The 26450-nt window shown below is 39.3% G+C and overlaps 11 protein-coding genes across 15 annotated transcripts; 4 read left to right on the top strand and 7 right to left on the bottom strand.

The window, feature by feature from the left end:
• Positions 1-1953: 1953 nt before the first annotated feature.
• Positions 1954-8900, bottom strand: LOC6653065 (kinesin-like protein Klp10A). 2 transcript variants are annotated; one of them, XM_002075261.4, is made up of 5 exons: positions 8718-8900; positions 6554-7746; positions 5239-5485; positions 4377-5162; positions 1954-2613 (listed from the first exon to the last, which is right to left on the bottom strand). In XM_002075261.4, the coding sequence occupies exons 2-5, from the start codon at positions 7663-7665 to the stop codon at positions 2293-2295; spliced, it is 2466 nt and encodes an 821-aa protein (XP_002075297.1). In that variant the 5' UTR covers positions 7666-7746; positions 8718-8900; the 3' UTR covers positions 1954-2292. The 2 variants fall into 2 exon arrangements, with proteins under 2 accessions (XP_002075297.1, XP_046867637.1); XM_047011681.1 differs by lacking the exon at positions 8718-8900 and adding an exon at positions 7949-8125.
• Positions 2792-4150, bottom strand: LOC111519635. Its single transcript, XM_023181316.2, has one exon. The coding sequence runs from the start codon at positions 3997-3999 to the stop codon at positions 2986-2988; it is 1014 nt and encodes a 337-aa protein (XP_023037084.1). The 5' UTR covers positions 4000-4150; the 3' UTR covers positions 2792-2985.
• Positions 8901-9068: 168 nt separating the features above from the next.
• On the bottom strand, positions 9069-10943 carry LOC6653064 (threonylcarbamoyladenosine tRNA methylthiotransferase). The gene is made up of 2 exons (XM_002075260.4): positions 9882-10943; positions 9069-9810 (listed from the first exon to the last, which is right to left on the bottom strand). The coding sequence occupies exons 1-2, from the start codon at positions 10881-10883 to the stop codon at positions 9100-9102; spliced, it is 1713 nt and encodes a 570-aa protein (XP_002075296.1). The 5' UTR covers positions 10884-10943; the 3' UTR covers positions 9069-9099.
• A 217-nt stretch (positions 10944-11160) lies between these two features.
• On the top strand, positions 11161-12777 carry LOC6653063 (S-methyl-5'-thioadenosine phosphorylase). The gene is given in 3 exon segments (XM_002075259.4): positions 11161-11514; positions 11586-12365; positions 12436-12777. Coding segments are annotated over 3 exon segments (1173 nt in total). The 5' UTR covers positions 11161-11463.
• Positions 12774-14420, bottom strand: LOC6653062 (actin-like protein 6B). The gene is made up of 2 exons (XM_002075258.4): positions 14091-14420; positions 12774-14020 (listed from the first exon to the last, which is right to left on the bottom strand). Exons 1-2 carry the CDS (start codon positions 14296-14298, stop codon positions 12942-12944), a joined length of 1287 nt encoding a protein of 428 aa, XP_002075294.1. The 5' UTR covers positions 14299-14420; the 3' UTR covers positions 12774-12941.
• Positions 14421-14617: 197 nt separating this feature from the next.
• On the top strand, positions 14618-16298 carry LOC6653061 (homeotic protein ocelliless). Of its 3 annotated transcripts, none has more exons than XM_002075257.4 (2): positions 14618-14817; positions 14885-16298. In XM_002075257.4, exon 2 carries the CDS (start codon positions 14892-14894, stop codon positions 15825-15827), a length of 936 nt encoding a protein of 311 aa, XP_002075293.2. In that variant the 5' UTR covers positions 14618-14817; positions 14885-14891; the 3' UTR covers positions 15828-16298. The 3 variants fall into 3 exon arrangements, with proteins under 3 accessions (XP_002075293.2, XP_023037159.1, XP_023037160.1); XM_023181391.2 differs by having other exon boundaries at positions 14882-16298; XM_023181392.2 differs by having other exon boundaries at positions 14618-14821; positions 14882-16298.
• Positions 16299-16794: 496 nt separating this feature from the next.
• LOC6652984 (la1-like protein 13) lies at positions 16795-17339 on the bottom strand. Its single transcript, XM_002075256.4, has 3 exons — positions 17255-17339; positions 17083-17191; positions 16795-17021 (listed from the first exon to the last, which is right to left on the bottom strand). Exons 1-3 carry the CDS (start codon positions 17319-17321, stop codon positions 16931-16933), a joined length of 267 nt encoding a protein of 88 aa, XP_002075292.1. The 5' UTR covers positions 17322-17339; the 3' UTR covers positions 16795-16930.
• Positions 17340-17531: 192 nt separating this feature from the next.
• On the bottom strand, positions 17532-18140 carry LOC6652983. Its single transcript, XM_002075255.3, has 3 exons — positions 17946-18140; positions 17753-17885; positions 17532-17684 (listed from the first exon to the last, which is right to left on the bottom strand). Exons 1-3 carry the CDS (start codon positions 18037-18039, stop codon positions 17579-17581), a joined length of 333 nt encoding a protein of 110 aa, XP_002075291.1. The 5' UTR covers positions 18040-18140; the 3' UTR covers positions 17532-17578.
• A 688-nt stretch (positions 18141-18828) lies between these two features.
• On the top strand, positions 18829-19634 carry LOC6652982. Of its 2 annotated transcripts, XR_006954431.1 has the most exons (4): positions 18829-18968; positions 19033-19165; positions 19250-19431; positions 19494-19634. XR_006954431.1 is itself a non-coding variant. In XM_002075254.4 (3 exons), exons 1-3 carry the CDS (start codon positions 18854-18856, stop codon positions 19368-19370), a joined length of 369 nt encoding a protein of 122 aa, XP_002075290.2. In that variant the 5' UTR covers positions 18829-18853; the 3' UTR covers positions 19371-19466. The 2 variants fall into 2 exon arrangements, 1 of the variants encoding a protein (XP_002075290.2); XM_002075254.4 differs by lacking the exon at positions 19494-19634 and having other exon boundaries at positions 19250-19466.
• A 1177-nt stretch (positions 19635-20811) lies between these two features.
• Positions 20812-21523, top strand: LOC6652981. Its single transcript, XM_002075253.4, has 3 exons — positions 20812-20931; positions 21005-21167; positions 21225-21523. The coding sequence occupies exons 1-3, from the start codon at positions 20850-20852 to the stop codon at positions 21304-21306; spliced, it is 327 nt and encodes a 108-aa protein (XP_002075289.2). The 5' UTR covers positions 20812-20849; the 3' UTR covers positions 21307-21523.
• A 795-nt stretch (positions 21524-22318) lies between these two features.
• LOC6652980 (GTP-binding nuclear protein Ran) lies at positions 22319-25276 on the bottom strand. Its single transcript, XM_002075252.4, has 3 exons — positions 25124-25276; positions 23318-23809; positions 22319-23234 (listed from the first exon to the last, which is right to left on the bottom strand). The coding sequence occupies exons 2-3, from the start codon at positions 23750-23752 to the stop codon at positions 23019-23021; spliced, it is 651 nt and encodes a 216-aa protein (XP_002075288.1). The 5' UTR covers positions 23753-23809; positions 25124-25276; the 3' UTR covers positions 22319-23018.
• Between the last annotated feature and the right edge of the window lie 1174 nt (positions 25277-26450).

The raw sequence follows: 26450 nt of genomic DNA, 5'->3' as shown, positions 1-26450 counted from the left end.
TTCAGTATTGGAGACTGTTTATTATACCTATAAACAACTGTCCAAAATTTGATTAAGATCGGGTGACTATATCATATAGCTCCCATAGAAACGATCTTTCAAAAACAGTGACTTTTGTCAATAACTTCGTTACTTTTGACGCGATTGCTTTCAAATTAAACATTTGTCAGTTTTGTATATCTGTCAATGACTGTACCGAATTTGATAAAGATCGGGTGACTATACCCTATAGCTCCCAATAGGAATGTTCGGTGGAAAACAGCGACTTTGATCAATATCTTCGTTATTTCCTATGCTAAAATTGTAGTCGGGGTGGGTCGGAAACGTCTCCTTTTGTTCGTTACAAATATCTGAGTAATTTTATAACATCCTCTTGAATATATATACAAATATTTGAGAGCTTTTTTAAGGCCATTAAGTATTTTATGAGCAAAATCTTTTACCATAGTTCAGACAAATCCTTTAACATCCTATATCAAAAGAAAACTCAGCAGTTTTTGTTGATTTACACATCTTTAATGTTAAATTTAGTTGTTATTACAATATAAATTATTATTTATATTTAATAATACAAATTATTAGAGTCCAAGTCCTAACAGTTTTCTCAGCGTTCATTTTTAGTTTGTTTTTTCTTTATACTTAGTTTTCATTGTTCTTTTGTTTTAATTTTGCATTCCTTCATATTGCATAATATCGAAGCACTCATTTATTAACGTAATTTAAAAATTTGCTTTGGGAGGAATTTTTCTTTTCAGTTTACTTTACTTTTCACATTAATAACAAAAAATAAGCATAGTATTTCGAATGAAATTTATCAAAATGTTCCCTTTTAGAGTTCTATCTAAGGATAGGAATTTGTGAGGGACTCGGGCTTTATTTTTCTTTTTCTATTTTTTTTTTTTTTTTTTGGTTATCATGTAGTTTTTGCTCTTTTGTTTTGTCTTTCGATCTTCCGTCATGTAAACATAATTTATATATAAAAATAAATATTAGTACAAAATAGAAATGCAGGAAAAAATAAAGTAATAATAAGAGCTACAGTCGTCATTCATATTTCAAATCAATGCTGTAGGAACTCTTAATAAAAAAAAACACATTTCATTTCATATTACTTCCTCTTGCGCAAAGTTATAATGGTAACAAAAATTACTATTAAAAAAATTAATTGATTAGACAAATTAAAGATAAATATTTATTATGTATATATAGGCAATACGTAAATTGGTAAATTGGATTTGGTGCAGTAGTATTTTTTCGGGTTTTCACTTCGCTTTATCAACATTTTTTGTTTTTTGTCTTTTTTAATAAATTAATAGAAATTACAATACAATTTTTGTGGCCTTTTTGCAATAAATACATCATCTTTATCTCAATATAAGAAAGTAGAGAAATAAAAAAGTGGAATCTCATTTATATATATATATATATATTCTCTCGAAAGGGGAGCTGTGGGGTAGGGAGGGGAATATATATATATTTTTTAAGTTAAGACTATTATTAATATTATTACTGCTGTATATATTTCTATGTAAAAATTATATAATATAATAAATGTCTTTTTCTTTTTCAAAAAAAAAAAATCATGTTAGGCTTTTCTCTTTTGTTGTTAAATACAAATAAAAATAATAAAAAAAAATATTTGACTGACCGCAAATTAGAAAGAGATAGCAAAACAGGAAGAGACCGATCGATGTTGATTTAAAAATTCATACTGTGTGTGTGTGTGCGTGTGTGTATGGGTGAGATGGCTATATGTTAGTTTTCCTTCTTTTTTTTTGGTTAAATGAAATTCGTTAACTTTTATGTTACTAATTATTATTATTATGATGCATTCAAATTTATTAAAAGGCTACTACAACAATAAAATTGAAATTATCTCAAACAAAAATAAACGCATTTATGTGGACGTGGTGTGTGTGGTACATGAGTGTGTGGTGTGGGTATGGTGAGAAATTGGCTTGATAATTCTTGGGCTTTATTTGTTTATAATGTTCAACATTCATTCATTCATTCATCTAAAATGATTGTATTGTGGGGGTCCAACTCGAAATAATATGAATCAGAATCAGTATTAGTTGTGGTAGTAGTCGACTGGTTTTTTGGACTAGAGGATTACATCCGCTAATCTTAGATAATAGAGAAATTGCGAATACAACCGACTGGGGTTCTTTCTATCGCTTGACTTTTAGTTTAAAGTTTGATGGGTAATGGTGTGTGTATGTAGGTGTTAGAGAAATGACGTGTGTGTGTGTGATAGTTGTGATATCATTCTTCTGCTGCTGGTTGCTGCTTCTAACGTTTGCTATTGGGCGCCTTAAAATTACACGATAACATCTCCTCCTTGGCCAATTTAGCACGATAATCGGCCATCATATCACGGCATTGGATGGCAATATCAAACAACTGCGAGAACATTGTCTCGCCTCGCTTACAATATGCATCCTGATCATAATCAACATAATTGGTTAAATCATACAGGGCCTTCGATTCGCCCAGGAAAGTCTCCAAAGTTGCATTAACAGTTCGATGGAATTCGACAACCATTTCCTCAGTTTGCTGCAAATCATCAATCGCTTGATGTTGCACAATCAGTTCATCAGACATATCATGTTCCTAAAAAAGAGAGCAGAAAGTTCAATGCAAAATTAGTCAACAGATTCAATCTAAGGAAAACCCAATTAGAACAGACGTTAATGATTATGCTTCATACTAAACAACTAAACTAAAATGATTTCTTATTTTCCCGGGGTAGATTTATTGACTTTTTGTTTCTTTCTTTTTTTTACCCTACATACACTATATATATATATATATATGTATATGCATTAATAACAATATATAACATTTGTAATTTCAACGAATTTCCGACTTGTCGTGGTCCAAAAGGGATTGGTCCAAGGGGGATTAATACAAATTTGGAAAACTCGTATAACTTGAAACTGTTTTTTTTTTTTTTTTCTTTTGTTCTAATTGTTCATTCATTTGCTAAACTTGTGGCAATTTCCGAGCATATTCGAGTAAGGTTTGATCTTTGCAATTTTGCATGGAGAAGACAATTTCTGTCTTATAGCGTCTCAGATGGGGTGAATCGCCAGCAAACTGTGGCGGCGGCGGCAGTGGTGGAACATCTTCCACAGCCAAATTGGACAAGGTTACCCGTACCGCCCGAATTAGAGCAGACATTTCGATAATATCATCATTCTCGGTTTTCTTTTTTTCAGCATAACGTTCTCCAGCCGAAGGCAGACGATGAAATAGTCGACGGGAAGACCTCGAATGCTTCTCATCATCCTTCTTTTTAATGCTAGTCTCATGTTGGTGAGCTTGGGTGGTTCTATTCGAAGCGCGATTGTTGTAAAGCCTTTGCCCTCGGGCCACAAAACCGTCCGACGAGCTCATCTCTGACGATGTCGTCGTCGTCTTGTCAGCCTTCTGATGCGACCAGTTCACATAGAACATGTCATAGCCACGTTGGCCATTATTGGCTTTGAGTCGTCGTCTACCACTTTCCACGTCCAATGGCGGCGTCGGCGGTGATGTGTTCCATTTCTTGGCAACAAGCGGCTGCTGCTTCGGCGCCTGCTTGCCACTCGATGACGGTTTCTTCTGCTTGGCATAAACACTGTAAGTTCTGGCTGTGGCAGGAGCAGCGGCTCCTCTAGATGGATTTGTTGGCCTATTGCGATTCCAAACTTTTGAACCACCGATGCTCTTGTTGACACATGACCCGACGACCCTGGCAGATGACCCGCCGCCGCTCTTTGATCCTCCTGCTCCTCCTTTCCCTGTTAAGCTTGTAGTTGATGATTTTCCCCCAGCACTTGATCCCTTCGCTCCGGGTGCATAGACGGAACGCAATGCTCGCACATTATTCAATCGGGCAGTATGGGGCATCGCTGCAGTCTGTTGTCGGCGTCTTGGTTCACCACCATTGCTGCTGGAATCTCCACCTCCACCACCAGCTGCTTGATGCCGTCGCTCCGTTAGACATCCACGCATTTTTAATTAAATCTTTATCTTTTTGTTAAAAATATACGCTTTTCTATATATATATATATATATATATATATATGTATATATATCCGAGTACTTATTAAATGTGCGTAGAAAAATATATGTGTGTGCTTAGAGAAAATAAAGCAAAGATTACTAAGCCAAAAACTCTTCCACACAGACATTAAATGCAAAGCCTTCTTTGCTCGTTTAAAAATTAAGTAGAGGCCTATTATCTTCGTTTTCGATTCGTATTTTCACAGTAGCCACTCTTGCGACGGAAAGGACTAATTCTAGCTCTACCTTCTTCGTTTCTACTTAAAGCTAAATGCCTCTTGGTCTATATACACAAGTTGCAGTTGTATTTGTAAATGTATACTCACACTTAAGGAACTAAGCATAGCCAGATCCATGTTTGCCGCATTGCCGTTCTTATTGTTGTTATTATTGTTGTTATGGACACTCGATGTGCGCTGCTGTTGATGGGCTGGATATTTTCCTTGGCTCTGCCGTTGTTGCTGCATGAATTGCTGTTGTTGCAGCTGTTCATCTTCATCCTCGTCATCCATCAAATCAACTGGTTCACTATCACCGGGTCCAATTTCAGCCACATCCTTGACCACTAGTTCCTTGACACGATCGGCATAGCGTAATGTATTTAAGGTATGTTCACATGAACTCAAGCCTGGCGAGATCATGGCTATCATGCATGTCTTACTCTTCTCACCAATGAATGAGTCTCGCAGCACTTGCGTTAGTTTTGATACTCGGAATGGCAAATGTGCCGATTGTTTGCCCAATGCCCGAATACACTCTTTGAGTGCTAGAAGCGATTTATTGATTTCCGCTCCTTCCATGCGTGTCTGGCGATCGGACGATGAGGTGTCAACACCTCGCTCGTTGCCAGCCAAGTCGATAAATGAGAATTTACCATGGATTTTCGTTGATCCTGACGGTCGTAGGACTATTTGGAAGACGGCATGCGAGCGTGATGAATTCGAATTAGCCGATGTTTGACCGGAGGTGCGAGCGGCATTGCCATGCTGGATAAGTTTGAGCACATCCTCCACACCGTCCACCACTTTCTCGGTAAGGCCGACAACTTGAACCTGTTGTTTGCCATCTTCTAAAACGCGCAGCTTTTGCTTGTCCGCCAGAAGATCGAATACCTGAAACGGAGGAAGAAAGATGGAAATCTCAAATGAGTACGAGGTAGCTATTATTATTCAAGTGATTTCTTATTACCTTTCCACTGTAAATCTCGAAGAAACTGGCCGAAACGACCAAATTGAGGGAACGATAACGCGGCGTATTCAGAGTGACAAAAACATCTTTGGCTGCCATGGCATAGATACCATTTTTGCAATCCTGCACCTTGCCATTAAACTCTCCGCCCATGGTGTGAGTCTTGCCAGATCCAGTTTGCCCATAGGCAAAGCAGGTAGCCATGCCACCCTCGAAGATGGTCTTCACCAGGGGCTTGGCTGTATATCTGTGGAAAAAAAATTTATTGCCAAAATAAAGTTTGATTTGAATTTCAATATATGTATAGTTCTTGCAGAACTGCTTGCAAGCAGTTGAGGGACTTCCCTCACCCACCTACCGAACATTTCTTTTCGATCTTCTGGCGTTAGACCAGATTGGCCAGGCCATTCATACAATTTCGAATTAATAGAGTATTAATCAATCAATTTTTATATTTTTATGCAACGTGACGTCATTAGGCTTAATAAATTCAATGTGTGCAAAATGTTCGCTGGGTAATGGCTTAATCACTATCAGTTGGTGAGAGCGAGTGAGAGGGCACAATTTACTCATCATTAATTTTTACCAATTGACTCATGGGGATAACAAACAAAAACCGGAAGAAGAACAGTAATAGAAGATAGAAGAAATATATGCAAAAAACAAGTTTCCAATAAACAAGCATAACAAAGATATTTAGAGAGAGAGAGATAGGGAGGGAGTAGGGGCACTAGATCGAATTGAGTGATAATAACAAAAGTAAACAATGACAAATGGGGCCAAGCGACGGTTACTGTTCAAAAATTGTTCTCACAAGCCAAAAGAAAGAAGAGGAGAATTCAATTTTCGTTGTTGCTGCTGCGGCTCATGGTTTTTGTTTGTTTTTTACTGCAAGTTCAGTGAGGCGAATGAAACAACTTTTTGTGTTTAGTCATACAACAATAACAACAACAACAATAGCAAACTTGGCTATTTCGGGAGGCGACCACTTTGAACTTGTATATGTTTGATTGTGTGTGTGTGTGTGTGGAAGTGTGTTTGTGACCAAGTCGCTCTTAAAGATGAGAGAATTATAGTCACGAATCATAACTATATACGTGTTATAATTACTATATGCAAACATCACGAGATTTGAAACAGATTTTGTACACTCATCGATATTAGTTCGGAAAACACTTGATTACTATCTTAAAGATTTGAAAAAATGTCATCTCTAATATCTCTAACTGCCCGCCCACAGTAAAAGCGTGCGTTCATGCTAGTTTGTATATGTTGCGGGAGGAAGGGAAGGGGGAGTGGGAAACGAAATACTCACTTGTACACCATGGCATTGTCGCATGTATCATTGAATGCATAATCGAAGCGAAATTTATGATTCTCCAATAACTTGGTCAAATCGACTTTGTTGCGCGGCTCATGGACAATGAGCATATCCTTGCGAGGCACTGATATAACATCGATCTCCTTGCGATTGACCTCCTTGCGGCTAATGGGTCGCTTGCGTACACATACTGTTATTTGATGATCGTCTGCCACCTGGCCATCCATAAGGGGTACAAACTCGAGAGTACTTTGATATTCGCGTATCATTTGCGCCGTCTCCCAATTGGGATTACCGGGATCTTGATTCATTAATGCCACCTTTTCCTCTTTCATCTCAGCCTGACGTGCCCGACGTTTTTCGCGATTCTCCTTGAGCCGTTCCACTTCTTTGAGGGCATGCGAACGACGTGGTCCTCCCGCTCCAGGAGCTCCCCCCGTAGTGGCGGTTGAATTGTTGGTAGTGGTGTTGGTGGTTGTAGTAGAGGAGTTGCCACCACCTCCTCTATCGCCGCTAGCAGCAATAGTGTTCTGACTACCACCCGCTGCTGCCGAGGGTTGACGTATTTGTTGTTGGCCACCCCCTGCAGCAATGGAGCTAGCATTGCTATATCGCCCTGGCCGTTGCAATCCTGTGGTATTCGACGCTGCACTCGGAATATTTGTTGTATTGCTGCTATTGCTATTGGTTAACGGATGGACGATGCCCAAACTGGAGCCGCCAATCATTGTTGCAGCTGCTGTTGTTGTCTCGTGGATTTTGTTGAGTTGCTGACCACCAATTGTGAAGCGGCTGGTCAAGTTGCCACCACCGATAGCCGATTGCGTGGGATTGCGTGTTAGATTTATCGGCGCTGTTGCCTGTTTCTTTGGCTCGGGAGCTGAATTTTGATCGACTCCACCGCCATTTGGGTCCATTCGTGAGAGTTCTGGATTCAATGGGATTATGGCATCAAGTTCCACTTCCTTGCCCTTAGTCTCGCCCCTCTCATACCATTCCACTGTGATGCAACGGGCTGGTTCATTGATTTTGGATACGACAGCCGAATGGACGCGTCCATCGGTTCGCTTAATTTTAACGCTTTGTCCTATTGTGATTTGATCCATTCTCCAGCTTGTTGGTTTTTTTTTTAATGCAGTTAAAGTATTAAGAATGCAATTAGTTCTCTCTCTCTCTCCTCTTATCGGCTGAAATGAACATAAATTGCAAACAAACAAAATCAGAAATATTTTTTGTTAGCCCTTAATAGAGTAGGTTTTTATTTTCATGCCAGATATATGTACATATGTGGCGGCAAGTGCGAGTGTGTTTGTGTGTGTGTGTTTGCATGCATATGGGAGTCTTTGCATGTGTTTGCATGCGTGTGTGTTTGTGTGTGGGTTTACTCACCACTTAAATTATCGAATAAAGTGAAATGAAATCTAACAAAAAAGAAAAAAAAAAAAAACAAAAAAAGTAGCAACCAAAACTTCAGCTTTCAAAATCTGCCAGGCTTGCTGCGCGTCTCTCTGTCTCTCTCTCACTCTTCTATGTCGAGGTCGCCGACGGCGTCTGTTTCGGCAAATGTGTGTGCAAGAGTATGTGTTTGTGTTTATATATATAATAACTATGTGTCTATGTGTGTGAGTTAACGCCAAAATTCAAATGCCAACTGTCGTTTTTTTGTTTTTTGAGGCCGTTGCGTCTAGCAACCAAGAAAACAAAATAAACTATTAAAACAAATTGAAATCAAATAAGAATGGAAACAAAGTAGACGTAGATAAAGAAACAAGAGCAATAAAGTGAAAAACAACAGTAATAACATAGTTATTCGGCAACGTTTTACAACACTAAACTATGCACAGCTTGTGGCATATGCGGCGGCTTACATTTACATAGCGACACATTTACAGCATTTCGCCTGCTGTGTTGTTTTTTTGTTTTTTGTTGTTTTTGTTGAAATTTTCATCTAAAATCAATTCTTTTTCTAATTACATGTATGCAATGGCAAATGTAAACGCACGCACACTGCGTTATTGCTTTGCTTTTACGTCATGCATCCCACACACACTCACACACGGACGCACAACTACAAAAGCAGACTTGGTCGCGGAAATGTAATTGAATTTTTCCTTCTTTTTTTGTTAGTTTTTTTTTGCAATTTCATGTTTACACTCACCTTTCTCGAAGAAAAGTTACCACTTTTATCTAGCACAATTCCATGAAGTGACTAACAAACTAATAGTGCAATCAACAACAACTCCTTGACCGATCACAATGAATTATCACAAAAAAATAAATTATTCTTTTCCAAAGCCACAGCGACCAGATGTCAACATACATTAGCGATGGTTAAAATTAGAGCTAGGAAATCCATCAATGGCACCACCATGCATACTATCGATGACACTGGTCATGTCCGATATATCGATGATCTTTTTCATCGCTGGACTTCCAGCTCCAGCCACAAAACTAAATATCACTATTTAGTTAATCACAATAGGGGGAAATTTAAAAATGTACAATACAATAACGGGCCTCAATTGAATTTATTTTTCTTTTTATTCGTTTAACAAGGTGGAACTAAATATTACGCGCATTAGCAAGTGTATAATATAAGCCAAGGTTCCTATGACAAGGGCAATACCCAAATACGGATGATGTAGCTTCTGCCAACGGCTCTCCTTTAGGTTTTCAGTGATCTGTTGTTTTTGCTGCTTATCCTCTTGCTTGCGGTCACATCTTCTCCATTCGCTTTCATCATCCAATATGTCGCCCATCATGCTGAACTTACTGACACTTGTAATCCGAACATGAACTCTGGTACCCAACAGATTCTTTCGCATGGGTAGGAGAATCTGTTCGTAGCTTTTATTGTGGCCCACATAGTGCAGTTTGTCGTGAGAGATTTCGGTTACTAAAACAGCGTAGACCTCACCAACACGACCAGCGTACGGCTCGTAGGTGTAAAAGAGATCGGTCAAGCGTTTGGTACGTTTCTTAACCAGATTTGCAGGTATGCGTTCCATTTTAGCTGCCGGTGTACCAGGTCGTGGAAAGAACTGATTAATAAAGAGGCTGGGGAAGCGATATTTTTCGCAGAGCGTCATTGTCTCTTCAAAGTCGGCTTCGGTTTCAGTGGGAAACCCGCAAATAATATCGGTGGCTATGGTTAGCCCGGGAACTCGTGCACGCAAAAAGTCCACCACATGCTCAAAGTCCTTCCGACAGTATTCTCGCTTCATTTCGCCAAGAACGGAGTCGCTGCCACTCTAAAAAAAAACAAAAGCGTCACTTAAGAAGATTAAAGAAATGCGAAATTTTTGGCTTAAAATTCTCTTACTTGAACGGGAACGTGCAAAAATGAGTAAACACGCGGATGCTGCAAAACTTTTGCCACCTCCTCCAGATGTTCCAGTATGTATGGTGGATTGGTCATGCCCACGCGCAGCATACAGTGCTCTGGTATGACCTCAACCAGCTGCCAAAGCAGTTCCGGCAGCGAGCTTCCAATATCTCGCCCATAGGCACCCGTATCCTCAGAAGTTAACCAAATCTCACAGCAACCCTCGGCAAAAGATTGACGCGCCCGTTCCACAATTTCCTCTGGCGGGTAGCTGGCCAAATCACCGCGGGCATGCTTCGTCTTGCAGTAGGTGCATTGGTTGAGACATCCGGTATTGATCGATATGATCTCCACAAGCGGATTCTTTCGGACTTTGGGTAAAGCCAAGGAAGCGCCAGCCACACGGCGACCATTCACTTTCTTATTCTGCAATAGACGTACACTGTGCCCCTTAAGTGTTTCCTCAACCACCTCCACAACCCGATCAATCTGTTGTACTCCAATCACAGACAGGCCACGTAAATACTCGGATTTAGGTCCACCCTGGGGCACACAACCGGCCACCACAACATGTTTGCCATTCTGCATGCCCGACTCGATTTCATTGCGAAATGTATCCTCTGATGGGTTCTTTACGGTGCAGCTATTGAGTAGCCATAGATCAGCCTCATCCTTGCCTGAGCACAATTGATAGCCATAAGAGGCCAATTGTCCTGCCATATATTCCGAATCAGAATTATTGTGAGCGCATCCCCATGTCTTGATATAGACCTTTTGTGTGCCTGGTATGACACTTTCGTGAATGGGAGCACGCAACGTCTTTGCATCATCTACCTCCTCGTCGGGTTTGATTTTGATTTGTGAACGCTGCTTCTGCTTCTTTGCCCGTACCGTTACATTCTTTTTATTTTCATAACGCTCACGAGGTTTTATATCATCTGGAGAGATCAAATCTTCGATATCGTCTATATACTGACCAGGCAAGTCCTGCTCAATCATTTCTAATTTGTCTTATGTGCACGTGCCACCCGGCAGCTGTTTACGCTGTATCCAATCTTTCCCATCACTAGCATGCGGTTTTTCCAATTAATCGATAACAGAAGCCGATAAAAACAGTTGGCTACATTGATTTTTGTATACTCTATGAACAAAATGGAGCTTTGCTCTGATATGCACCTGCATTTTTTTTTTCCAATTATTTGAAAACATTCGACGTTTGTGTCTTTGTACCTACATCTTTTAGAATGTAATAAAGAACAGCTTTCATTGTAGCTTCATGTTGAAAAAATATTCCATGGGTTTTATTCATATTTTGATGTGTTTATTATATAGCTGAATACGAATATAGCTTTTGCGAAAATTTCGAATATTACTGTAATGAAATGTTTAAACGGATCTTATATGCCCGAAGATGAGGTATTGCTCATAAACACGCACACGCGCTTATCACCAACACGCACACAGAGAGAGATAGACAGACATACAGGGCAAAGACGCTATCAGCGGATAAGAAGCACATTTTCAACAGCAAAGCAGCAGCCGCCGCACGAGAAACATCTTTGAATCCATCGCCATCGCCATGATACACATCAAGTGCAAAGACACTGATCTGGATCCCATACCAGTTAAGGTTAGTTAGTACAGCAACGCGTACTTTACCATCTCCTTCTTTTTCACGTATCCGTCCTTCTCATTTCTTAGATTGGCATCATTGGAGGCTCTGGCCTAGATGATCCAGATATATTGGAACAGCGGCAAGAAAAGATTGTGGAAACGCCATATGGTAATCCATCTGATGCTTTAATCGAAGGTGAAATCGCTGGTGTCCAGTGTGTCCTTTTGGCTCGACATGGACGTAAGCATGACATCATGCCATCCAATGTCAATTATCGTGCCAATATCTGGGCTCTGCGTCAAGTGGGTTGCACTCATCTGATAGTGTCGACAGCCTGCGGATCTCTGCGTGAGGATATCAAACCCGGACAATTGGTCGTACCGCATGATTTCATTGACCGAACCACAAAGCGAATGCAAACTTTCTATGACGGCAGCAGTCAAAGTCCACGCGGTGTCTGCCATCTGCCCATGTATCCGGCATTTAGTGAACGCACAAGAAATCTAATATTGGAGGCGGCCAAAGAGTTAGAGATACCAGCCCATGATAAGGCCACCATAGTAACGATTGAGGGACCACGTTTCTCATCACGCTCTGAAAGCAACATGTTCCGTCAATGGGGTGGAGATCTCATCAATATGACCACCTGTCCCGAGGTGGTGCTGGCCAAGGAAGCTGGTTTGTTATACGGCTCAGTGGCCATAGCAACAGATTATGATTGCTGGCGCATGGGATGCGAGGGTGTCAATGTCCAAGATGTCCTCAAAACGTTCAAAGAGAATGTGGTAAAGGTAAAAAAAATTCTCGTCAATGCTGTCAGCCGCATAGCCAAAGAGGATTGGACCGAGGATGTGTTGAACGCCAAGGTAAGCGAATGAAAGGGTTAAAAACGTTTCCTTTGTTTTTCTATTATTAATTTGTTTTCTTCTCTCTTAGCAATGCGTTTGTCAAAATACCATGTCCGGAGCTATGTGACGGTTTTTACAACTTTGCAAAGACATTACCCAGGACACGTTGATGCGACGTAAACCCTTGGTTAAGCCCACAAATTTCAAATCATTCAATCGAAGATGTACACCAAAATTGCACTCAATTTCCATAGCGTATGAACTAATGGAGGATCTAGTCGAAACTAAAAAGAAACCATCGCCACTGACAAACAACCAGCACCAGCAACAACCAAAGCCGCCGCCGCTGCCAACCAAAAACTCCCCACAGACTGAGAGAGTTCAATTCAAAATTGAGACGACTACAACAGGAGCAGCAGCTGGCAATTGAAAGGGAAGCATCTCAATTTTGATGGATAATTTTACAGATTATTTATACATACATCGATTAGATTAGAGATTAGATTTTGTGTGTGTGTGTGTGTCTTTACAATTAAAAAATTTGTTTTCTTGGGATTTGGGTTGGTTTGGGAAAAGAATGTATATGTCTAGAATCTAGGGGCATTTGCGCTCCACTTGACTCTTGCCGGCCTCCTCATATTCCTGCGACGATATCCACATCTGTTGGAAGGTGCCGATACTAGCCAAAATGGAGCCACCGATCCAGGCGCCAAATCGTCGTTCCACACTGCCATTGGCCGATATCATTTTCAGACGCGTATTCGATGGTGCCCTCAATTGGAGATCCCGATTTAGACGTTCGGGGAAACCCTGAAGCAGGGTATTGCCACCAGTAACAACCACAGAGCCAAAAAGCGAGAGACGGACATCAGCATCACACATGCCCACACTGGTGGAGGCCAATTGACCGGCTCCTAACATGGCATTATCGAATAGGCTTTCGGCAATTTTAAACCGCTCCGAGGCAAAATCCTGATGATAGCCATTGGGAAACTCATAGTGAACGGTTGGTATTTGAGCGGCCACCCGTTCATCGTAGGGATTTTCCAAAACTTGTAGCACGTTCATCTGGAAGTCCTGCATCATAAGTTGCAGCATATAGTTCTGCCACGATTGTGTAAGATTTTCGGGCAATTTGCGTAAGGTGCAACGGGCATTGTCACGCTCCTTCACCACATCCTTGGAGGCAATCTTATATACGGGCGACAAATCGATGCCATGCTTCTCTAGATGCTGCCGGCATTGACGGGAAAGAAAATCACCGCCCAATGGTGACTTGACCACCGCTTGCGACAAAACATAGCCTTCATGCACTGGCACAGCCGAGGTGTGAGTAGCTCCACTGTCCACTACAAGAGCGGTGGCTCGACCACTAGAGAAGGCCGCCAATACAGCATTCTTGACCAGAAAAAATGCTGGCACATTATACTTCTCAAACATGAGCTCAGTTAGCTTCTCTCGATTGTTGCGCACATTCCAAGAGGCCTCTGAGAATAAAACTGGATGATATTCCGGCTCTGATTGAATCACATTGGCATAGGCATAGTCGATGACCTTCTCAAACAGCTCCCAATTGTCAATCATGCCATCCTTCATGTATGTCTGCACCTCCATATGGGAGCGGGGCACATTAACATAGTTCGTATCTACATAGAACTTGCGGGAATCCGAATCTAAAAAAGATTTTGGGGAGAGGATTGATGTAAGATTTATGGGACATCTGAGATATACAGTTTAACTTACTTCCTGGCGTCACATTATTGTCCGTCTTAGTCTCTGGGTCCAGATTGGTATCTGAAGCTTGGGCAGCCTGACCAATTCCCACCACTGAGGGTATCTCTGCCTTGGGCGAATCCTCTTGAGCGTAGCCAACGCGTAGTGAGTGATGGCCGGGATCGAATACTAGGGCACCTATCTCATCGCCACCATACAGCATGGTGCCGCCACTCATTTTGATTTAGTATGCAATAACAAATAAATAAATAAATAGTTGATTTTATTTTTCTTTATTTTATTGTTATTTTTCTATGTATATATTTTGCGGCTTTTTTCGCGACGCCGTCGGGCTAGTGATGGAACAATATTAAACGATAACATACGATATATTCATATGTGTATCCGATAGATCTGAGAGACTTTTACAGCACAGTCTCCAGCTGTTTAAAATCACAAAATATATATTAATAAAAATCTTAATAAGCATTCCAATTGAAATCAATAAACTAAAGCAGGAATACATTTTTTTTTTTTTTTTGAGAATATTCAGTCTGTAATTACAATATTGCCCCCCGTTTTACTGCAGTTTATTATTAGACAAGTCTAGCCGTTAGCCAACACTAGTGTTGGACATCTGTATGTAGGTGTGTTTGTGGTGGTTGTTGCAATAGATTTGTTTGTGCGTAGAAAAGCGGAAAAAGTGAAGAAAAACCAAACAAGTGACTGATATAAATACTGTGAAAGAGTAATTCCTGTAAGTAAGTGGACATGTCACTGTTATATGACATTAACTAATATCAATTTTATTGACATTCCAGCAGCAGCAGCATGTCATCAAGGCTCAGCATAAGCATGGACATAATGGACATTCAGGCGGTCGAATCGAAGTTAAGTGACGTCACGGTGACACCAATTCCACGGTCGCAAGTGCAAAACTTTTACAATTACCAACAACAGCGTGAGCAACGTGAACAACAGCCCCAAATCCAAATCTCTGCTATTCATCATTCGCGTGGCTCTAGCGGTGGCAGTGGTGGTGGTAACAACTCATCCGTAACAGCTACAGATTATTCCACAACTGGCAACAGCGGCAGTGGCGGCGGTGGTAGCAAGCGTGATCGGGATCGTTCATCCAATTCCTCTGATTACAGCTCGACAGCATCCGGAAAGAGTTCGTCAGCGGCCACAGCAGCGGCCACTGCGGCTGCAGTGGCTGCCCTCCAATATTCACCACAATTCCTGCAGGCACAATTAGCCCTCTTGCAACAGCAATCGAATACCACAGCCACGCCGGCAGCAGCAGCTGCAGCAGCTCTATCACTGGCAAATATAGCAGCTGCTACAAATGGTTCACGGAACTCGGCAAGTAGCTCCATTTCGTCGTCAGCAGCAGCAGCTGCTGTTGGCAACAACAATGGCAATTTGGGCTTGAATCTTAGCCAATCTCAAACGCAATCGCTTAAGTATCCGCCCCCATCCACATCACCATCACCCATGATGGTGACCACTCAAACATCGGCGAACATAACCACGCCCCTAACATCCACAGCGAATCTGCCAACAGTGGGTAGCAATCTGAGCACCGGCAATGGCCTCACCAAATATGCCCAACTCCTGGCGGTCATTGAGGAAATGGGACGGGACATAAGACCCACATACACTGGATCACGCAGCTCCACAGAGCGTCTGAAGCGGGGAATTGTGCATGCTCGCATCTTGGTTCGTGAGTGCCTCATGGAAACAGAGCGAGCGGCGCGTCAATGAGAAGAGGAGGTGGGGGGCAGTGGTGGTGCTACTGCTGATCCACAAATAATAACAATACCCGACTAAAAAGCATGGAGCCGTTTGCCTAGGGGATTGAAAATTATATATTTACTTGTAGTCCCACTCTCCCATTCCCCCAATCCCAAACCCAATCCTTAATTCCTATTGGACCATAGTTAAAAGAAATGTTTTAGACTAGCTCAGGTTATACCATATAGTCCCTATATGGGATTATCTACAAAAAATAAGAGAAATCACAAAAAAAAACCAGAGGTAAAGCGACAAAAATTAAGATTTCATTTAAGATTAGGTTAATTTGCACCTGCTGAACGCTATCTTTTCAATGTATCTCCCTTTCTCGCTCGATCTCGCTCTCTCTCTGTCTCTGTCTCCCGCATATGTAAAATGTTTATTTGCAATTTGCTAAATAATCTTAAACTTTTAGACCAATTAAATACAGAAATAATAATAGCTCATTCACTTGGCGAAATACAAATAGAAAAGCTGAAAACTCAAAATTAGAACTTTCTAAGGATTTTATCCTTATGCATTGATAGTCTCATATTTTCGTTGATTTCTTGAACACCTCTCTATTCTATTCTGTCAATGTTTTACTTATTTTTCTCGGTACTCTAGTTGTCAGTTAGAGGTTTTCTCTATTTCTATAATTCCCAAGAAATAATCTTTAAGGATCAGTTTTTCACCTTTCGAGAGGGCAGAGTCCCAGCCAGAGCAGAAATGGAGGAAAATAACGATCAGAAATTGCAAATTCAAGCGCAGTTATTTTAGAGATCTATACAAATTGCAAATATTTATATATATATACATACATATACATATATAGAATCAGAGAAATATATATACATAAACGTGTATGCATAGATGTGTCCAAGTCTAACAAAGCAAACAATTTTTAGTGGCAATTGACAACATATACTATATATGTATATATAGATTTAGAAATCGATTGATATTGAATATATAATTTATTTCATAAGTGCAAGCATGTATACCAAACCAAAATTGAATAAAATTTTGGTCTTTATAAGCAAACTAAGCTGGACTGCATGATAAACGTCAACATATACATACATACAGTCTTTTCAGCATTCAAATTTGGGACAGCATTGTGGAAAGGGTTTTGTAACATCTTGAACAATGCGGCAAGGCTTCAAACTGGCTGCTGAGGCGCAACTGTAATGCCAATTTCGTTAATACAACTACAAACAGAAAAAATGGGACGAAAATATCTTACGTTTTGCCTGTGATACTTCCGGGCGCTGTACAGGTGTATTGAACACAACGATCGGCTGGCTTATACGATTCACCCACCTTCAATTTATGGCCACCACTTTCGCAATCAACTACGGTTGGAGAGGGAGAGCCAATAGAAAGTCAAGGGTACTGACTCTTACTGATGTACTTACCGGCCATAACCAATAGGGAATGGGCCCCCAATACCAAAATACAGAGGACAAATGTTACTGCCTTCATAGCGTCAGACAAACTGATTCAATTTTTCACATAACAGTCTCATATGTACATACAGAGAAAGATCTACAAATGTTGTATATTTATTACTTGCCACTTAGATTAGCACTAACGAGATGAACTGACCCCCCCACATCTCATTCATAGATCACATAATCATGGCTCAATGTTTTTTGCTGCTGCAGGTCATAAAGTGTATCAATGAAAGCAAACCAGACTTTAAATTCTTTACTAATATACATATAAATATTTGCATTTAATTAGGGCCGATTTGAACACACAAGGCGGGCACAACAATCTGGATACGGTTGGGCATAATCATTGGATGTAAAGGAACAACCATTTGGCAATTGCATGCGATCGCAGCTGGAATGGAATGGATGAAAGAAATTGGATTACTTCACCGGAAGTTCTCTTCAACTTGTTGCACTCACTGTCGTATCACCAAGACGTAATCATCGCGGCAATGCACCTTGACACAATAACTATCATAGTCCACAGGATAGTTGGTGGCATTTAGAGCTATGGACATCTCCAATTCCTCGTAGTAGCAATGCTCGGGTAAAGCTGAAATGAAATGAAATTAAAGTTTTAGGCAATCAGGCTTAGCTATTGATTGAAACTTACTTGGATGCCGGGTATTGCCACGATACTGAGTGCTGAATCCCGTAGTGGATCCAACAAACACAATCACGACCAGTAATACGAATCTTTGAAACATTTCTGTGACAAATCGTGTTAGAAACAATTAATGAAGGCTCTTATCAATTGGGTTCCCTAAATCTCTCTCTCTCTCTCTCTCTCTGTCTGTATCTCCAAGTATTTGTTCTTCCTTCTAATTTAATCTTTATCAAGTGTTTATTTGCCCATCACTCAAATCTATAACAAAAAGGAAGTGATTTCAAGACGTTGTGTCAAGTTACCTTTATGTAACGCTACTCAAGATTTTGTTCCTTGTTGTACAATTGCAATCGGAAGTGCTTGAAAGAGTCCGAAACTCCATTTCGAAAGTGACCCTAGTTTAGTTATACATATATAAGCCGATAACGGACTAATTAATGTAATGTATTAAGTACCGCAAAAAATCATTCTTATTCCCATCAATTAAGGTTAACCAAAAATTTACATACATTTTGTATGGATACAAGCAATAACCTTGCCACAGTTTGAAAAGAAACGGGGTCACCAACTGTCAGGGACGCCTCCTACCCCCCACTCTCGCGTGTGCCTGCTTGCACTCTCGCTTTCTGGGGGTCTCTTTGCTTTGGGGTTTTAATTGATTTCAACTAGAAGACAGAGAGAGATAGCAAGTGCAACAGATAGAGAGAGAAAGAGCGAGCGGATGATCATGGGAAATGGGAAGCCTTAAGCCGTTATCCAAACAAAAGTCACGACGCAGATACAAACACACACACACACACTCACTAGTACAGAGAGCCACTCGAGACAATGTTTATTATTAATTTTATATAAAAGCAACAACAATTAATTGTAATTGACTCAGTCTCTCGGCCCGAGCAGCAGCGTCAAGTTCGATGAAACTAGATAAAGTTATTCGCGTTTTCCCAATGATGATCCTCATCCTGGCGATCATTATGATTGGTGGCACATTTGCCGATCTACGTTATCGTGGCAATGCCATCCATCCAGGTATTCCATAGCTCTGATCTATCCTATCTATTTCTGTCAATTCATTTAAACGCATTTCTCTTAGATTATCCCGGTCAGTGTTACTACGAGGAGCTAAAGCAACCGATACCCAAAAATCAATCATACAAGCCCATCAATCGCGATGGCCACTGTGAATCGATTTATTGTCGTCCGGATTTTGTACTCGAGATTGCCTAGTAAGTGAGAATGAATGATGACGCCATTCAATCTGGTTATAACTTGACCTCTTTCCCTCTTCCTGCCTCTACGCCGATTTGCAGCTGCGGACGACATAATTTACGGCCCACAGGAAATTGTAAAATCGATTCCGATATGCGTCGCTCGTTTCCCGATTGTTGTCCCAAATTGATATGCCAGGACCCGGAGAGCAATTATATTTAAATATAAAAGGAAATTAATGAATCCTTCATTGGTTGTGAATTAGCAACAAAACCGTATTACTGTATGTTAAACCAATATATGTATATCTATATTAGACATTACATTGTTTTCAATTTGTTATAGTTACTGTATTTACTGTGTTCGTACATTCAAAACTTTTGGTACCCTGAAATCCCGTTAAGGAGTACCTACGTAAACATATTAAAATACAAATATATTTCTTATCTACCACATTGGATCGAGTGAATAAACTTCTGTAACCGATCTGACTGGCTGAGCTCAGAGTTCTCGGTGTATTCATATGTAGTATTTCGATTATAAATAGTTCGCTGAAGGCTCCTTATGGTAAGTGGTAGACAAATCGTTGTTTTCTTTTAAGGAAGAAGGTTTTTCTGATAAAACCCAGAGACTCAAGCGCGAAAAGATGTCTAAATTTTTTACTTTTATCAAAAATTAGTAGTTATTCATTTCATTCGCCCTTTTCTCATTCAATTCAGTTGAATAAGTTCAACTATTAATACTTGTAATCACTCATTTTATTTGAGCTTTTTTGGTACTCAAAATTGTTTTCTATACTCACATTATTGAACATTTCAAATAGAATACATTCAGATCATAAAACTGGGTTAGTTAGATCAGTGACATTTGTTTTTTCATATTTTTTAGAAAAATTATAACTGAAATTATAAATATAATTAAAAACAAACATTTAGTATATTCCTAGATACTTTTACTTATTCGCAAGGGTTACTCTAAGTCAAGACAAATTCTATAATGTACTTGATTATAAAGCTACAATTTTTAAATAGTAAATATTATCTTATTCTCTGTATCAATCGGAAAATTTTTCAGTATATGTATAAGATTTTCAAATTTTTCAATATGCAGAAAATAAATTGCTAAAACATAATATTTATATTGATCTCTTTTTGTTGTCGATTCGAAATTGAAATCTTTACAAACCTTTACACATGACTTATATTCGTAGTCGTAAATCTGAACAATTATTTAATTAACTAAACCGCAACGCTATTGGCTTACTCATTAAGGGGTATACAGTCGAGATGGATATATATAGAAAGAGAGAGAGGTAGAACTGCTTTAAAGAACCATGGACAGAGATGGAATCTCCTAAAGGGGGTTTATAATATATGTACATATTTAAGTATTATGTTTAAATTTTAAACTAAACAACATTGCGGGGGAATACTGTTTGTATAGGCATATATTTGTATATATATCTTACCAAAACGGCACCCATGTAAACCATAGTGAGCGGATACAATTAGTTTATAGCTTCGGCCTGAGAAAGCTTCTCTTCAAAATGCTAATTACGACGACTGACTAATTTGCAAAGTCAACAGAATTGTACAATCGCGCACTATAAATAGTAAACTGGTTGTTTGGACAATTTCCAGTTCAGCATCAGAGTGTTAGCCTCCATAATCAAAGTCTCAGCAGTAATCTTTACCATTTCTCATGATGCGCAGCCATTTCATTTGTCTCATAGTCGTATCTATGATGATTATGCTGCTGGATATGCCTTCCCAGAGCTATGCAGGTGAGTGATCAAGGAAATAAAACCAATTTCAGAGATTTTCTCGATGCCCTTCTTCCGATCTGATCTGTTTCAGCAAGTGAACCAGTGTGCACATATCGCAATTCCGAGGATGAGACCATTTTCATTAAATATTTGCCACTACTGAAGAGGGGACAGGACTATGTGGATTTTGGCAAGGATGGCAAATGCCTTAAACGTGCTATCTGCACGGATACCTTTAAAACAATTGTCGAGGAGTAAGTGAAAATGGGAATCAGGGAAATATATAATTACTTTCTTCCATTTCCTTCCAGTTGCTCCACACAGAAAATCACTTGCAACAACAAGGATCGGCATACGGGCGTATTCCCTGCCTGCTGTATTAAATGCCATTAAAAACACGTATGACATATGTATGACGGTGACTTAACTTTTTAATCCTGAAACTGGGTTAAAGGTTCTTTCGCAAGCCCTTTTTATAAGATAAGATAGGCATTGATGTTTCAGATATTGTATTTTGAAAATGTACCGCTATATTATAAAGCTCAATGACTTTGAGAACAAAAAGAAAGAAATAAATGTCGTTTCTACATGGCATAAGTTTTGACACGAACTAAACAATAATATATAATGAACTCAATAGGAAGAAGTCTTTAACTCCTCGGCCAGTAGTCTACAGTGACAGGATATATAATATAATATAATATGATAATAGGATTGTCACTTCAGTCGTCACGATATCGCATCATAAATTAAGCTTAGTCTTTCGTAGAACCTCTTAATTCATGTTTCTGCCGAATATGAGTGGAATGTTTTGCGTTAAATCGACTAGTATGGAAATCCTAAAGTATAAAAATCACAAATCCCCAAAAATTGCAGCTTTGATTACAGATAAAATGAAAGGATTTAGTTTTTTTTGATTGAAATACAGTACAGCGCCACCTTTGCAAACTATAGCCAAATCTCTATCCTCTGTTGTGTGGCTGTATGAAACCTGATAAGAGTTGAAAAGGGTGTCTAAATGTATGTCCAATTAATCTGGTCTTCATGACCAGCATCTTAAGATTTTTGGACCTTGACCTCTATGGAAGAGCTAAAGATAGGGCCAAAATACCACCGGAGGCTAGCTGTAGTCTCAGGCATGCTTCAAAAAGAGTTAAAGATAGGTTTACCTAATCGGAAATTAAGCTTAGCCATTGGTCAAGGCCATTATCTGGTCTTATGCCTACAGGCATCCGATCCATAGATCCGAGTCAACGTAGAATTCGGCATCGGTAAGTCTCAAACATTATTTTCTTTACAACATCTGAAGTCATCAATATTTTCAGTCAGCATCACCAAATTTACTGATTTTGAACATTGAAAATGTTCTTTTCTTTTGTAAATATACATATATAATCGTATCGACTTATTTTGTTCACATATTTATATTTTGCTCTTTATTGTTCGCTTCCATATTTGCATAGCGCATTTTCGACTTTTTTCACGTTTTTTATTTTGTTGTTTTGCTTAGTTTTTTTTTGTTTGTTTTGTTTTTCTCACTTTCTCTCTTAGATTATATAAAATATAACATGTGAAGGTTTTTGAATTTAGTGGCGAAAAGAAAGATATAGAATTTGGGTATTGGGAATAATTATGTCTAAAGCTTTCTCTCTCTGCTTATTTTTCATTCCTTTTTTATTGTTAATAAACTTCAAAATAAAATAATTTTGCGAAACACCCGAATAAAAAAAAAACGAAGTCTTACATAAGTTTGTTGTGTGTGGTTTTGTTTTCTTTTTTTGTTTTGTTTTCTTTTAATAAAAATAATGTTGAATTAGGAAACAAGAAGTGAGGCAACAACTGAGGGTATAAAAATGGGATGGGATAACAAGGAGGAGCGCAACTGACATTGGTCTCCTCACATTGCATCTCGCAAACTATTGTCCACCACAGCTGCTGCAGCTCTTCTTTTTAGCTCCTAAGAAAAGACGTCGACGTCATAAATAAATTGTTGCCGCTTGTTCTTTTTTTCGCCAGATTGAATGTGTTTTTGTGTGTGTGTCTGTGTATATGTGTGTGTCGTCTCTCTTTTAATTCTGTGGTTTCCTGATGCTTCTTAAATTTGCTTATAGATCCTCATCCTCATCGGGCAGGGCTGTGGCCTGAGCCTCCTGCAAATCACGCTCAATTTGCAGTTGCCAGTCTTTGTCCATTTTAACCTCTGGCGGCAGAAGAGCTGGCATAGCCACAAATTCTAAGTTGGGATCACCGACCAGCTTGCGGGCCAGCCAAAGGAATGGTTTTTCGAAGTTATAATTCGATTTGGCTGAGATGTCGTAATACTGCGTTAGGAGAAAAAATAAGTTTAAACAACAATTACAAATCGGATCAAAGATAAAAGGATCTTTAAGATTTTCAAACTCACCTGCAGATTTTTCTTTCGGTGAAACACAATGCTCTTAGCCTTGACCTTTCTGTCCTTAATGTCCACCTTATTTCCGCACAGAACTATAGGTATATTCTCACATACTCGAACCAAATCGCGATGCCAGTTGGGAACATTCTTGTAGGTAACACGCGATGTGACATCAAACATAATGACAGCACATTGACCCTGAATATAGTAGCCATCGCGCAATCCTCCAAATTTCTCCTGGCCTGCGGTATCCCACACATTGAAGCGTATGGCACCTCGATTGGTGTGGAAGATCAATGGATGCACTTCCACACCCAATGTGGCAACATATTTCTTTTCGAATTCACCGGTCATGTGGCGTTTGACAAAGGTCGTTTTACCGGTACCGCCATCCCCAACTAGCACACACTTGAATGTTGGTATATCCTGTCCTTCCTGGGCCATTTTCTATACAATTAACACAACTTCTGCGCGTTTCCAAAAAAAAAAAAGAACTTCAAGCTGTTGAGAATAAAATGATCGAGAGAGAAACAGGAAATATTATTAACAACAACAACTGACGAATGCACAATCTATCTTTCTTTTTTTTTTTTGTTTGGTGAGGTGTTGTGGCTCTGACTGTATTAAGGCAACTGACTGACTGGACTGAGTCACTATGCAGGACGAAGGGATGCCGCAACAGCAGCAGGAGTAAAGCGCGCCAAAGGCAACAGCTGTTACACACACATAGAAGGAAAAGAGAGAGAAAGAGTGCAAATAGTGGTGGCAAGAGCGACAGAGACAGGGACAGGTAAGCAGCTGGAAATTTCTTTAAGATGAATCACAACGGTCAAAGAAAAATCACTAAGGATATTATTCACTCTCATCTCTTTCCTCTATTTGCAATAATTTCATTGCAATTTGTAAATATTTCATTGCATTTGTTTTGGCTTCCGCCGCCCCGTCTATGCCAAAGGGCATTTTCTTTCTCTTCCTACTTCGGTCACACTGTCTGGAGCTGATACTTAAATGTGGCCAGCGAGTGCAAGCGAGAGAGCAACTGATTACAACTTGGACGCTGCAAAACAGCTCTTAAAACGCGCCAAAATGCATCGACATACACACACAAACAGTGAAAAAGAGAGAGAGAGGTATGAAGGAGTCTCCACGTGAAAATGGCAATTTCTAAGCGATTTGATTCCTAGATTTGTTATTAATAAGCAAGAATAAAATGGCAACGCTACACACGCACACTGTCTGATACACCCACCTATAAGAGGCGGCGTCGGCGACGAAAACGCCGCAGCCGACAAATACACGCGCCGTCCATGACGCAAATGTGTGCGTTCTCTTTTATTTTTTTGTTTTAAATTCAGGCTTAACCTCACATTTTCAAATAAATTTTTCTTTCACTTTTCCCCTCTTAGTAATTTTGTTTAGATCAAAACTGAGATGTTATATGTCAAATATTACGAAAACTGAATTATCAGAAATTGTCTTGATGTTTGTTGCTTTTGCATTGCAAATAACTAAGAGCAATAGTCAATTGCGATTAGCACGCGGCGACAGCGACTATGTGCGAGAATGTCGTGGCCGACGCCGGGTCAGGGTTTAGGTGAGGAGGTGTGAGACAAAAGACAAGGTAAGGACAGACAAATTTCACGCAAAGGTCTTTCTACTGCAAATTAATCGGCCTTTTGGGCTAGTCTTTCAATTTGCAACTACCGCTTCCACAAAAGACGACGCTGCCATCACCGTATAAAACGCTTTTTTCCTTTTCGCAAATTTCACAAAAGTACAAAATTATGGCTTTTTTCTGCTCCGCTATTCACTTACTTGCAGTTGCCTGTTTCTAAGTACTTATTTAGATTTCTATTAGTTACTCTTTAACAGCACGAAGAACAGGCGTTTTCCACACGAGAAGTTAAAATTGAATTGTCCAGAAATTTGTATTTTTTATTTTCTGCGGTTGACTTTTCACCACTGCAGCATTTCAACACACTGTTTATCGATAAAAAAAATATGGATGCCAGTTTAATTTATCGATAAACACAAATTCAACTTTGCTAGAGAGGAGAGCGTGCTGTATTATTTTCGTTGTGTAATTTATATTTTGAATTAGCACCTGTTAAAGCAAATGCAATAATATTTTAATTAAGTCACATACAGAGAAGTTATCTTTTTCCCTCATTGAAATTTTAGTCATTTTTGTTTGAATTTTAAATTTTTGCTAAAAGCAAGCAGCTACACTAACTCAGGATTTAAAAGCTTTTTCAATTTTCATCCCAAATCTTACCAGTTAATGTGAATTATTTATTTTCCAGTCCATATGTATGTATATTTATTTGTCTTATGTTTCGACTATGTATTATTCCTGTAAATAAAGATGTCTATATTTGCAAAATACTTAACAAATCTTGTTTAAAATATATCTCTCATTTAGGCAAATCTAAATTTCTATTGTTCCAAAGACATTATTCTAGCTCATTATTCCATTTTTTGTGTCGAGATAATGATGACGATATCCAATTGTTAAATATTTGAACCGGTTTGTTGTGTTTTATTTGCATTTCGCTCTTTCAACATTTCGACTTAAAGGTTATAATTACGCCACGAACTGTAAATGCACATACAGTCAGTCTCAAAAGTATTGGTCGCTGGATATAAATTCAGACATTTAAAACAAAAAAAAAACTTCTTTCCAAAATGAGAGGTAAAAAGTTCCAATGCAAAAATAACAAGAATATGTGTATTAAAAACCAGAAAATTAGGTTTTTGCATCAAGCACCTACATATTTCTCCTCAAAGTCTTGGCGATAATCCCATAGAACCCTTATGGACCAACCAAGACTTAAAGTTCACAAACAAATAGAAGGTTTCGTCTAAAATATACATTTAAAAATGTATTCCTTTAAGAAGGGTCACAAATTCCTGAGATTTCGAAAGTTGGTGGAATCGGTGGCAAATTATACATTCAATTCAATAAGCAAAGAGGTATTTAACTTGATGAAATAAAGAAGAGATTAATTTGTTACTTCATAATCAATGCATATATCTATAAGAAAAGGTGAATACATATGGGACTGACTGTACTCATTTATATATGCATAAACAAAGCCACACCTGATATGAAGACAGTGTGAACGCGATTTGGCCAACTTCC

Source organism: Drosophila willistoni, assembly GCF_018902025.1.
Source record: "Drosophila willistoni isolate 14030-0811.24 chromosome XL unlocalized genomic scaffold, UCI_dwil_1.1 Seg142, whole genome shotgun sequence".
Taxonomy (NCBI): Eukaryota; Metazoa; Arthropoda; class Insecta; order Diptera; family Drosophilidae; genus Drosophila; species Drosophila willistoni.
Note: the sequence above shows the minus strand (reverse complement) of the source record. Positions and strands in the feature narration are given on the sequence as shown.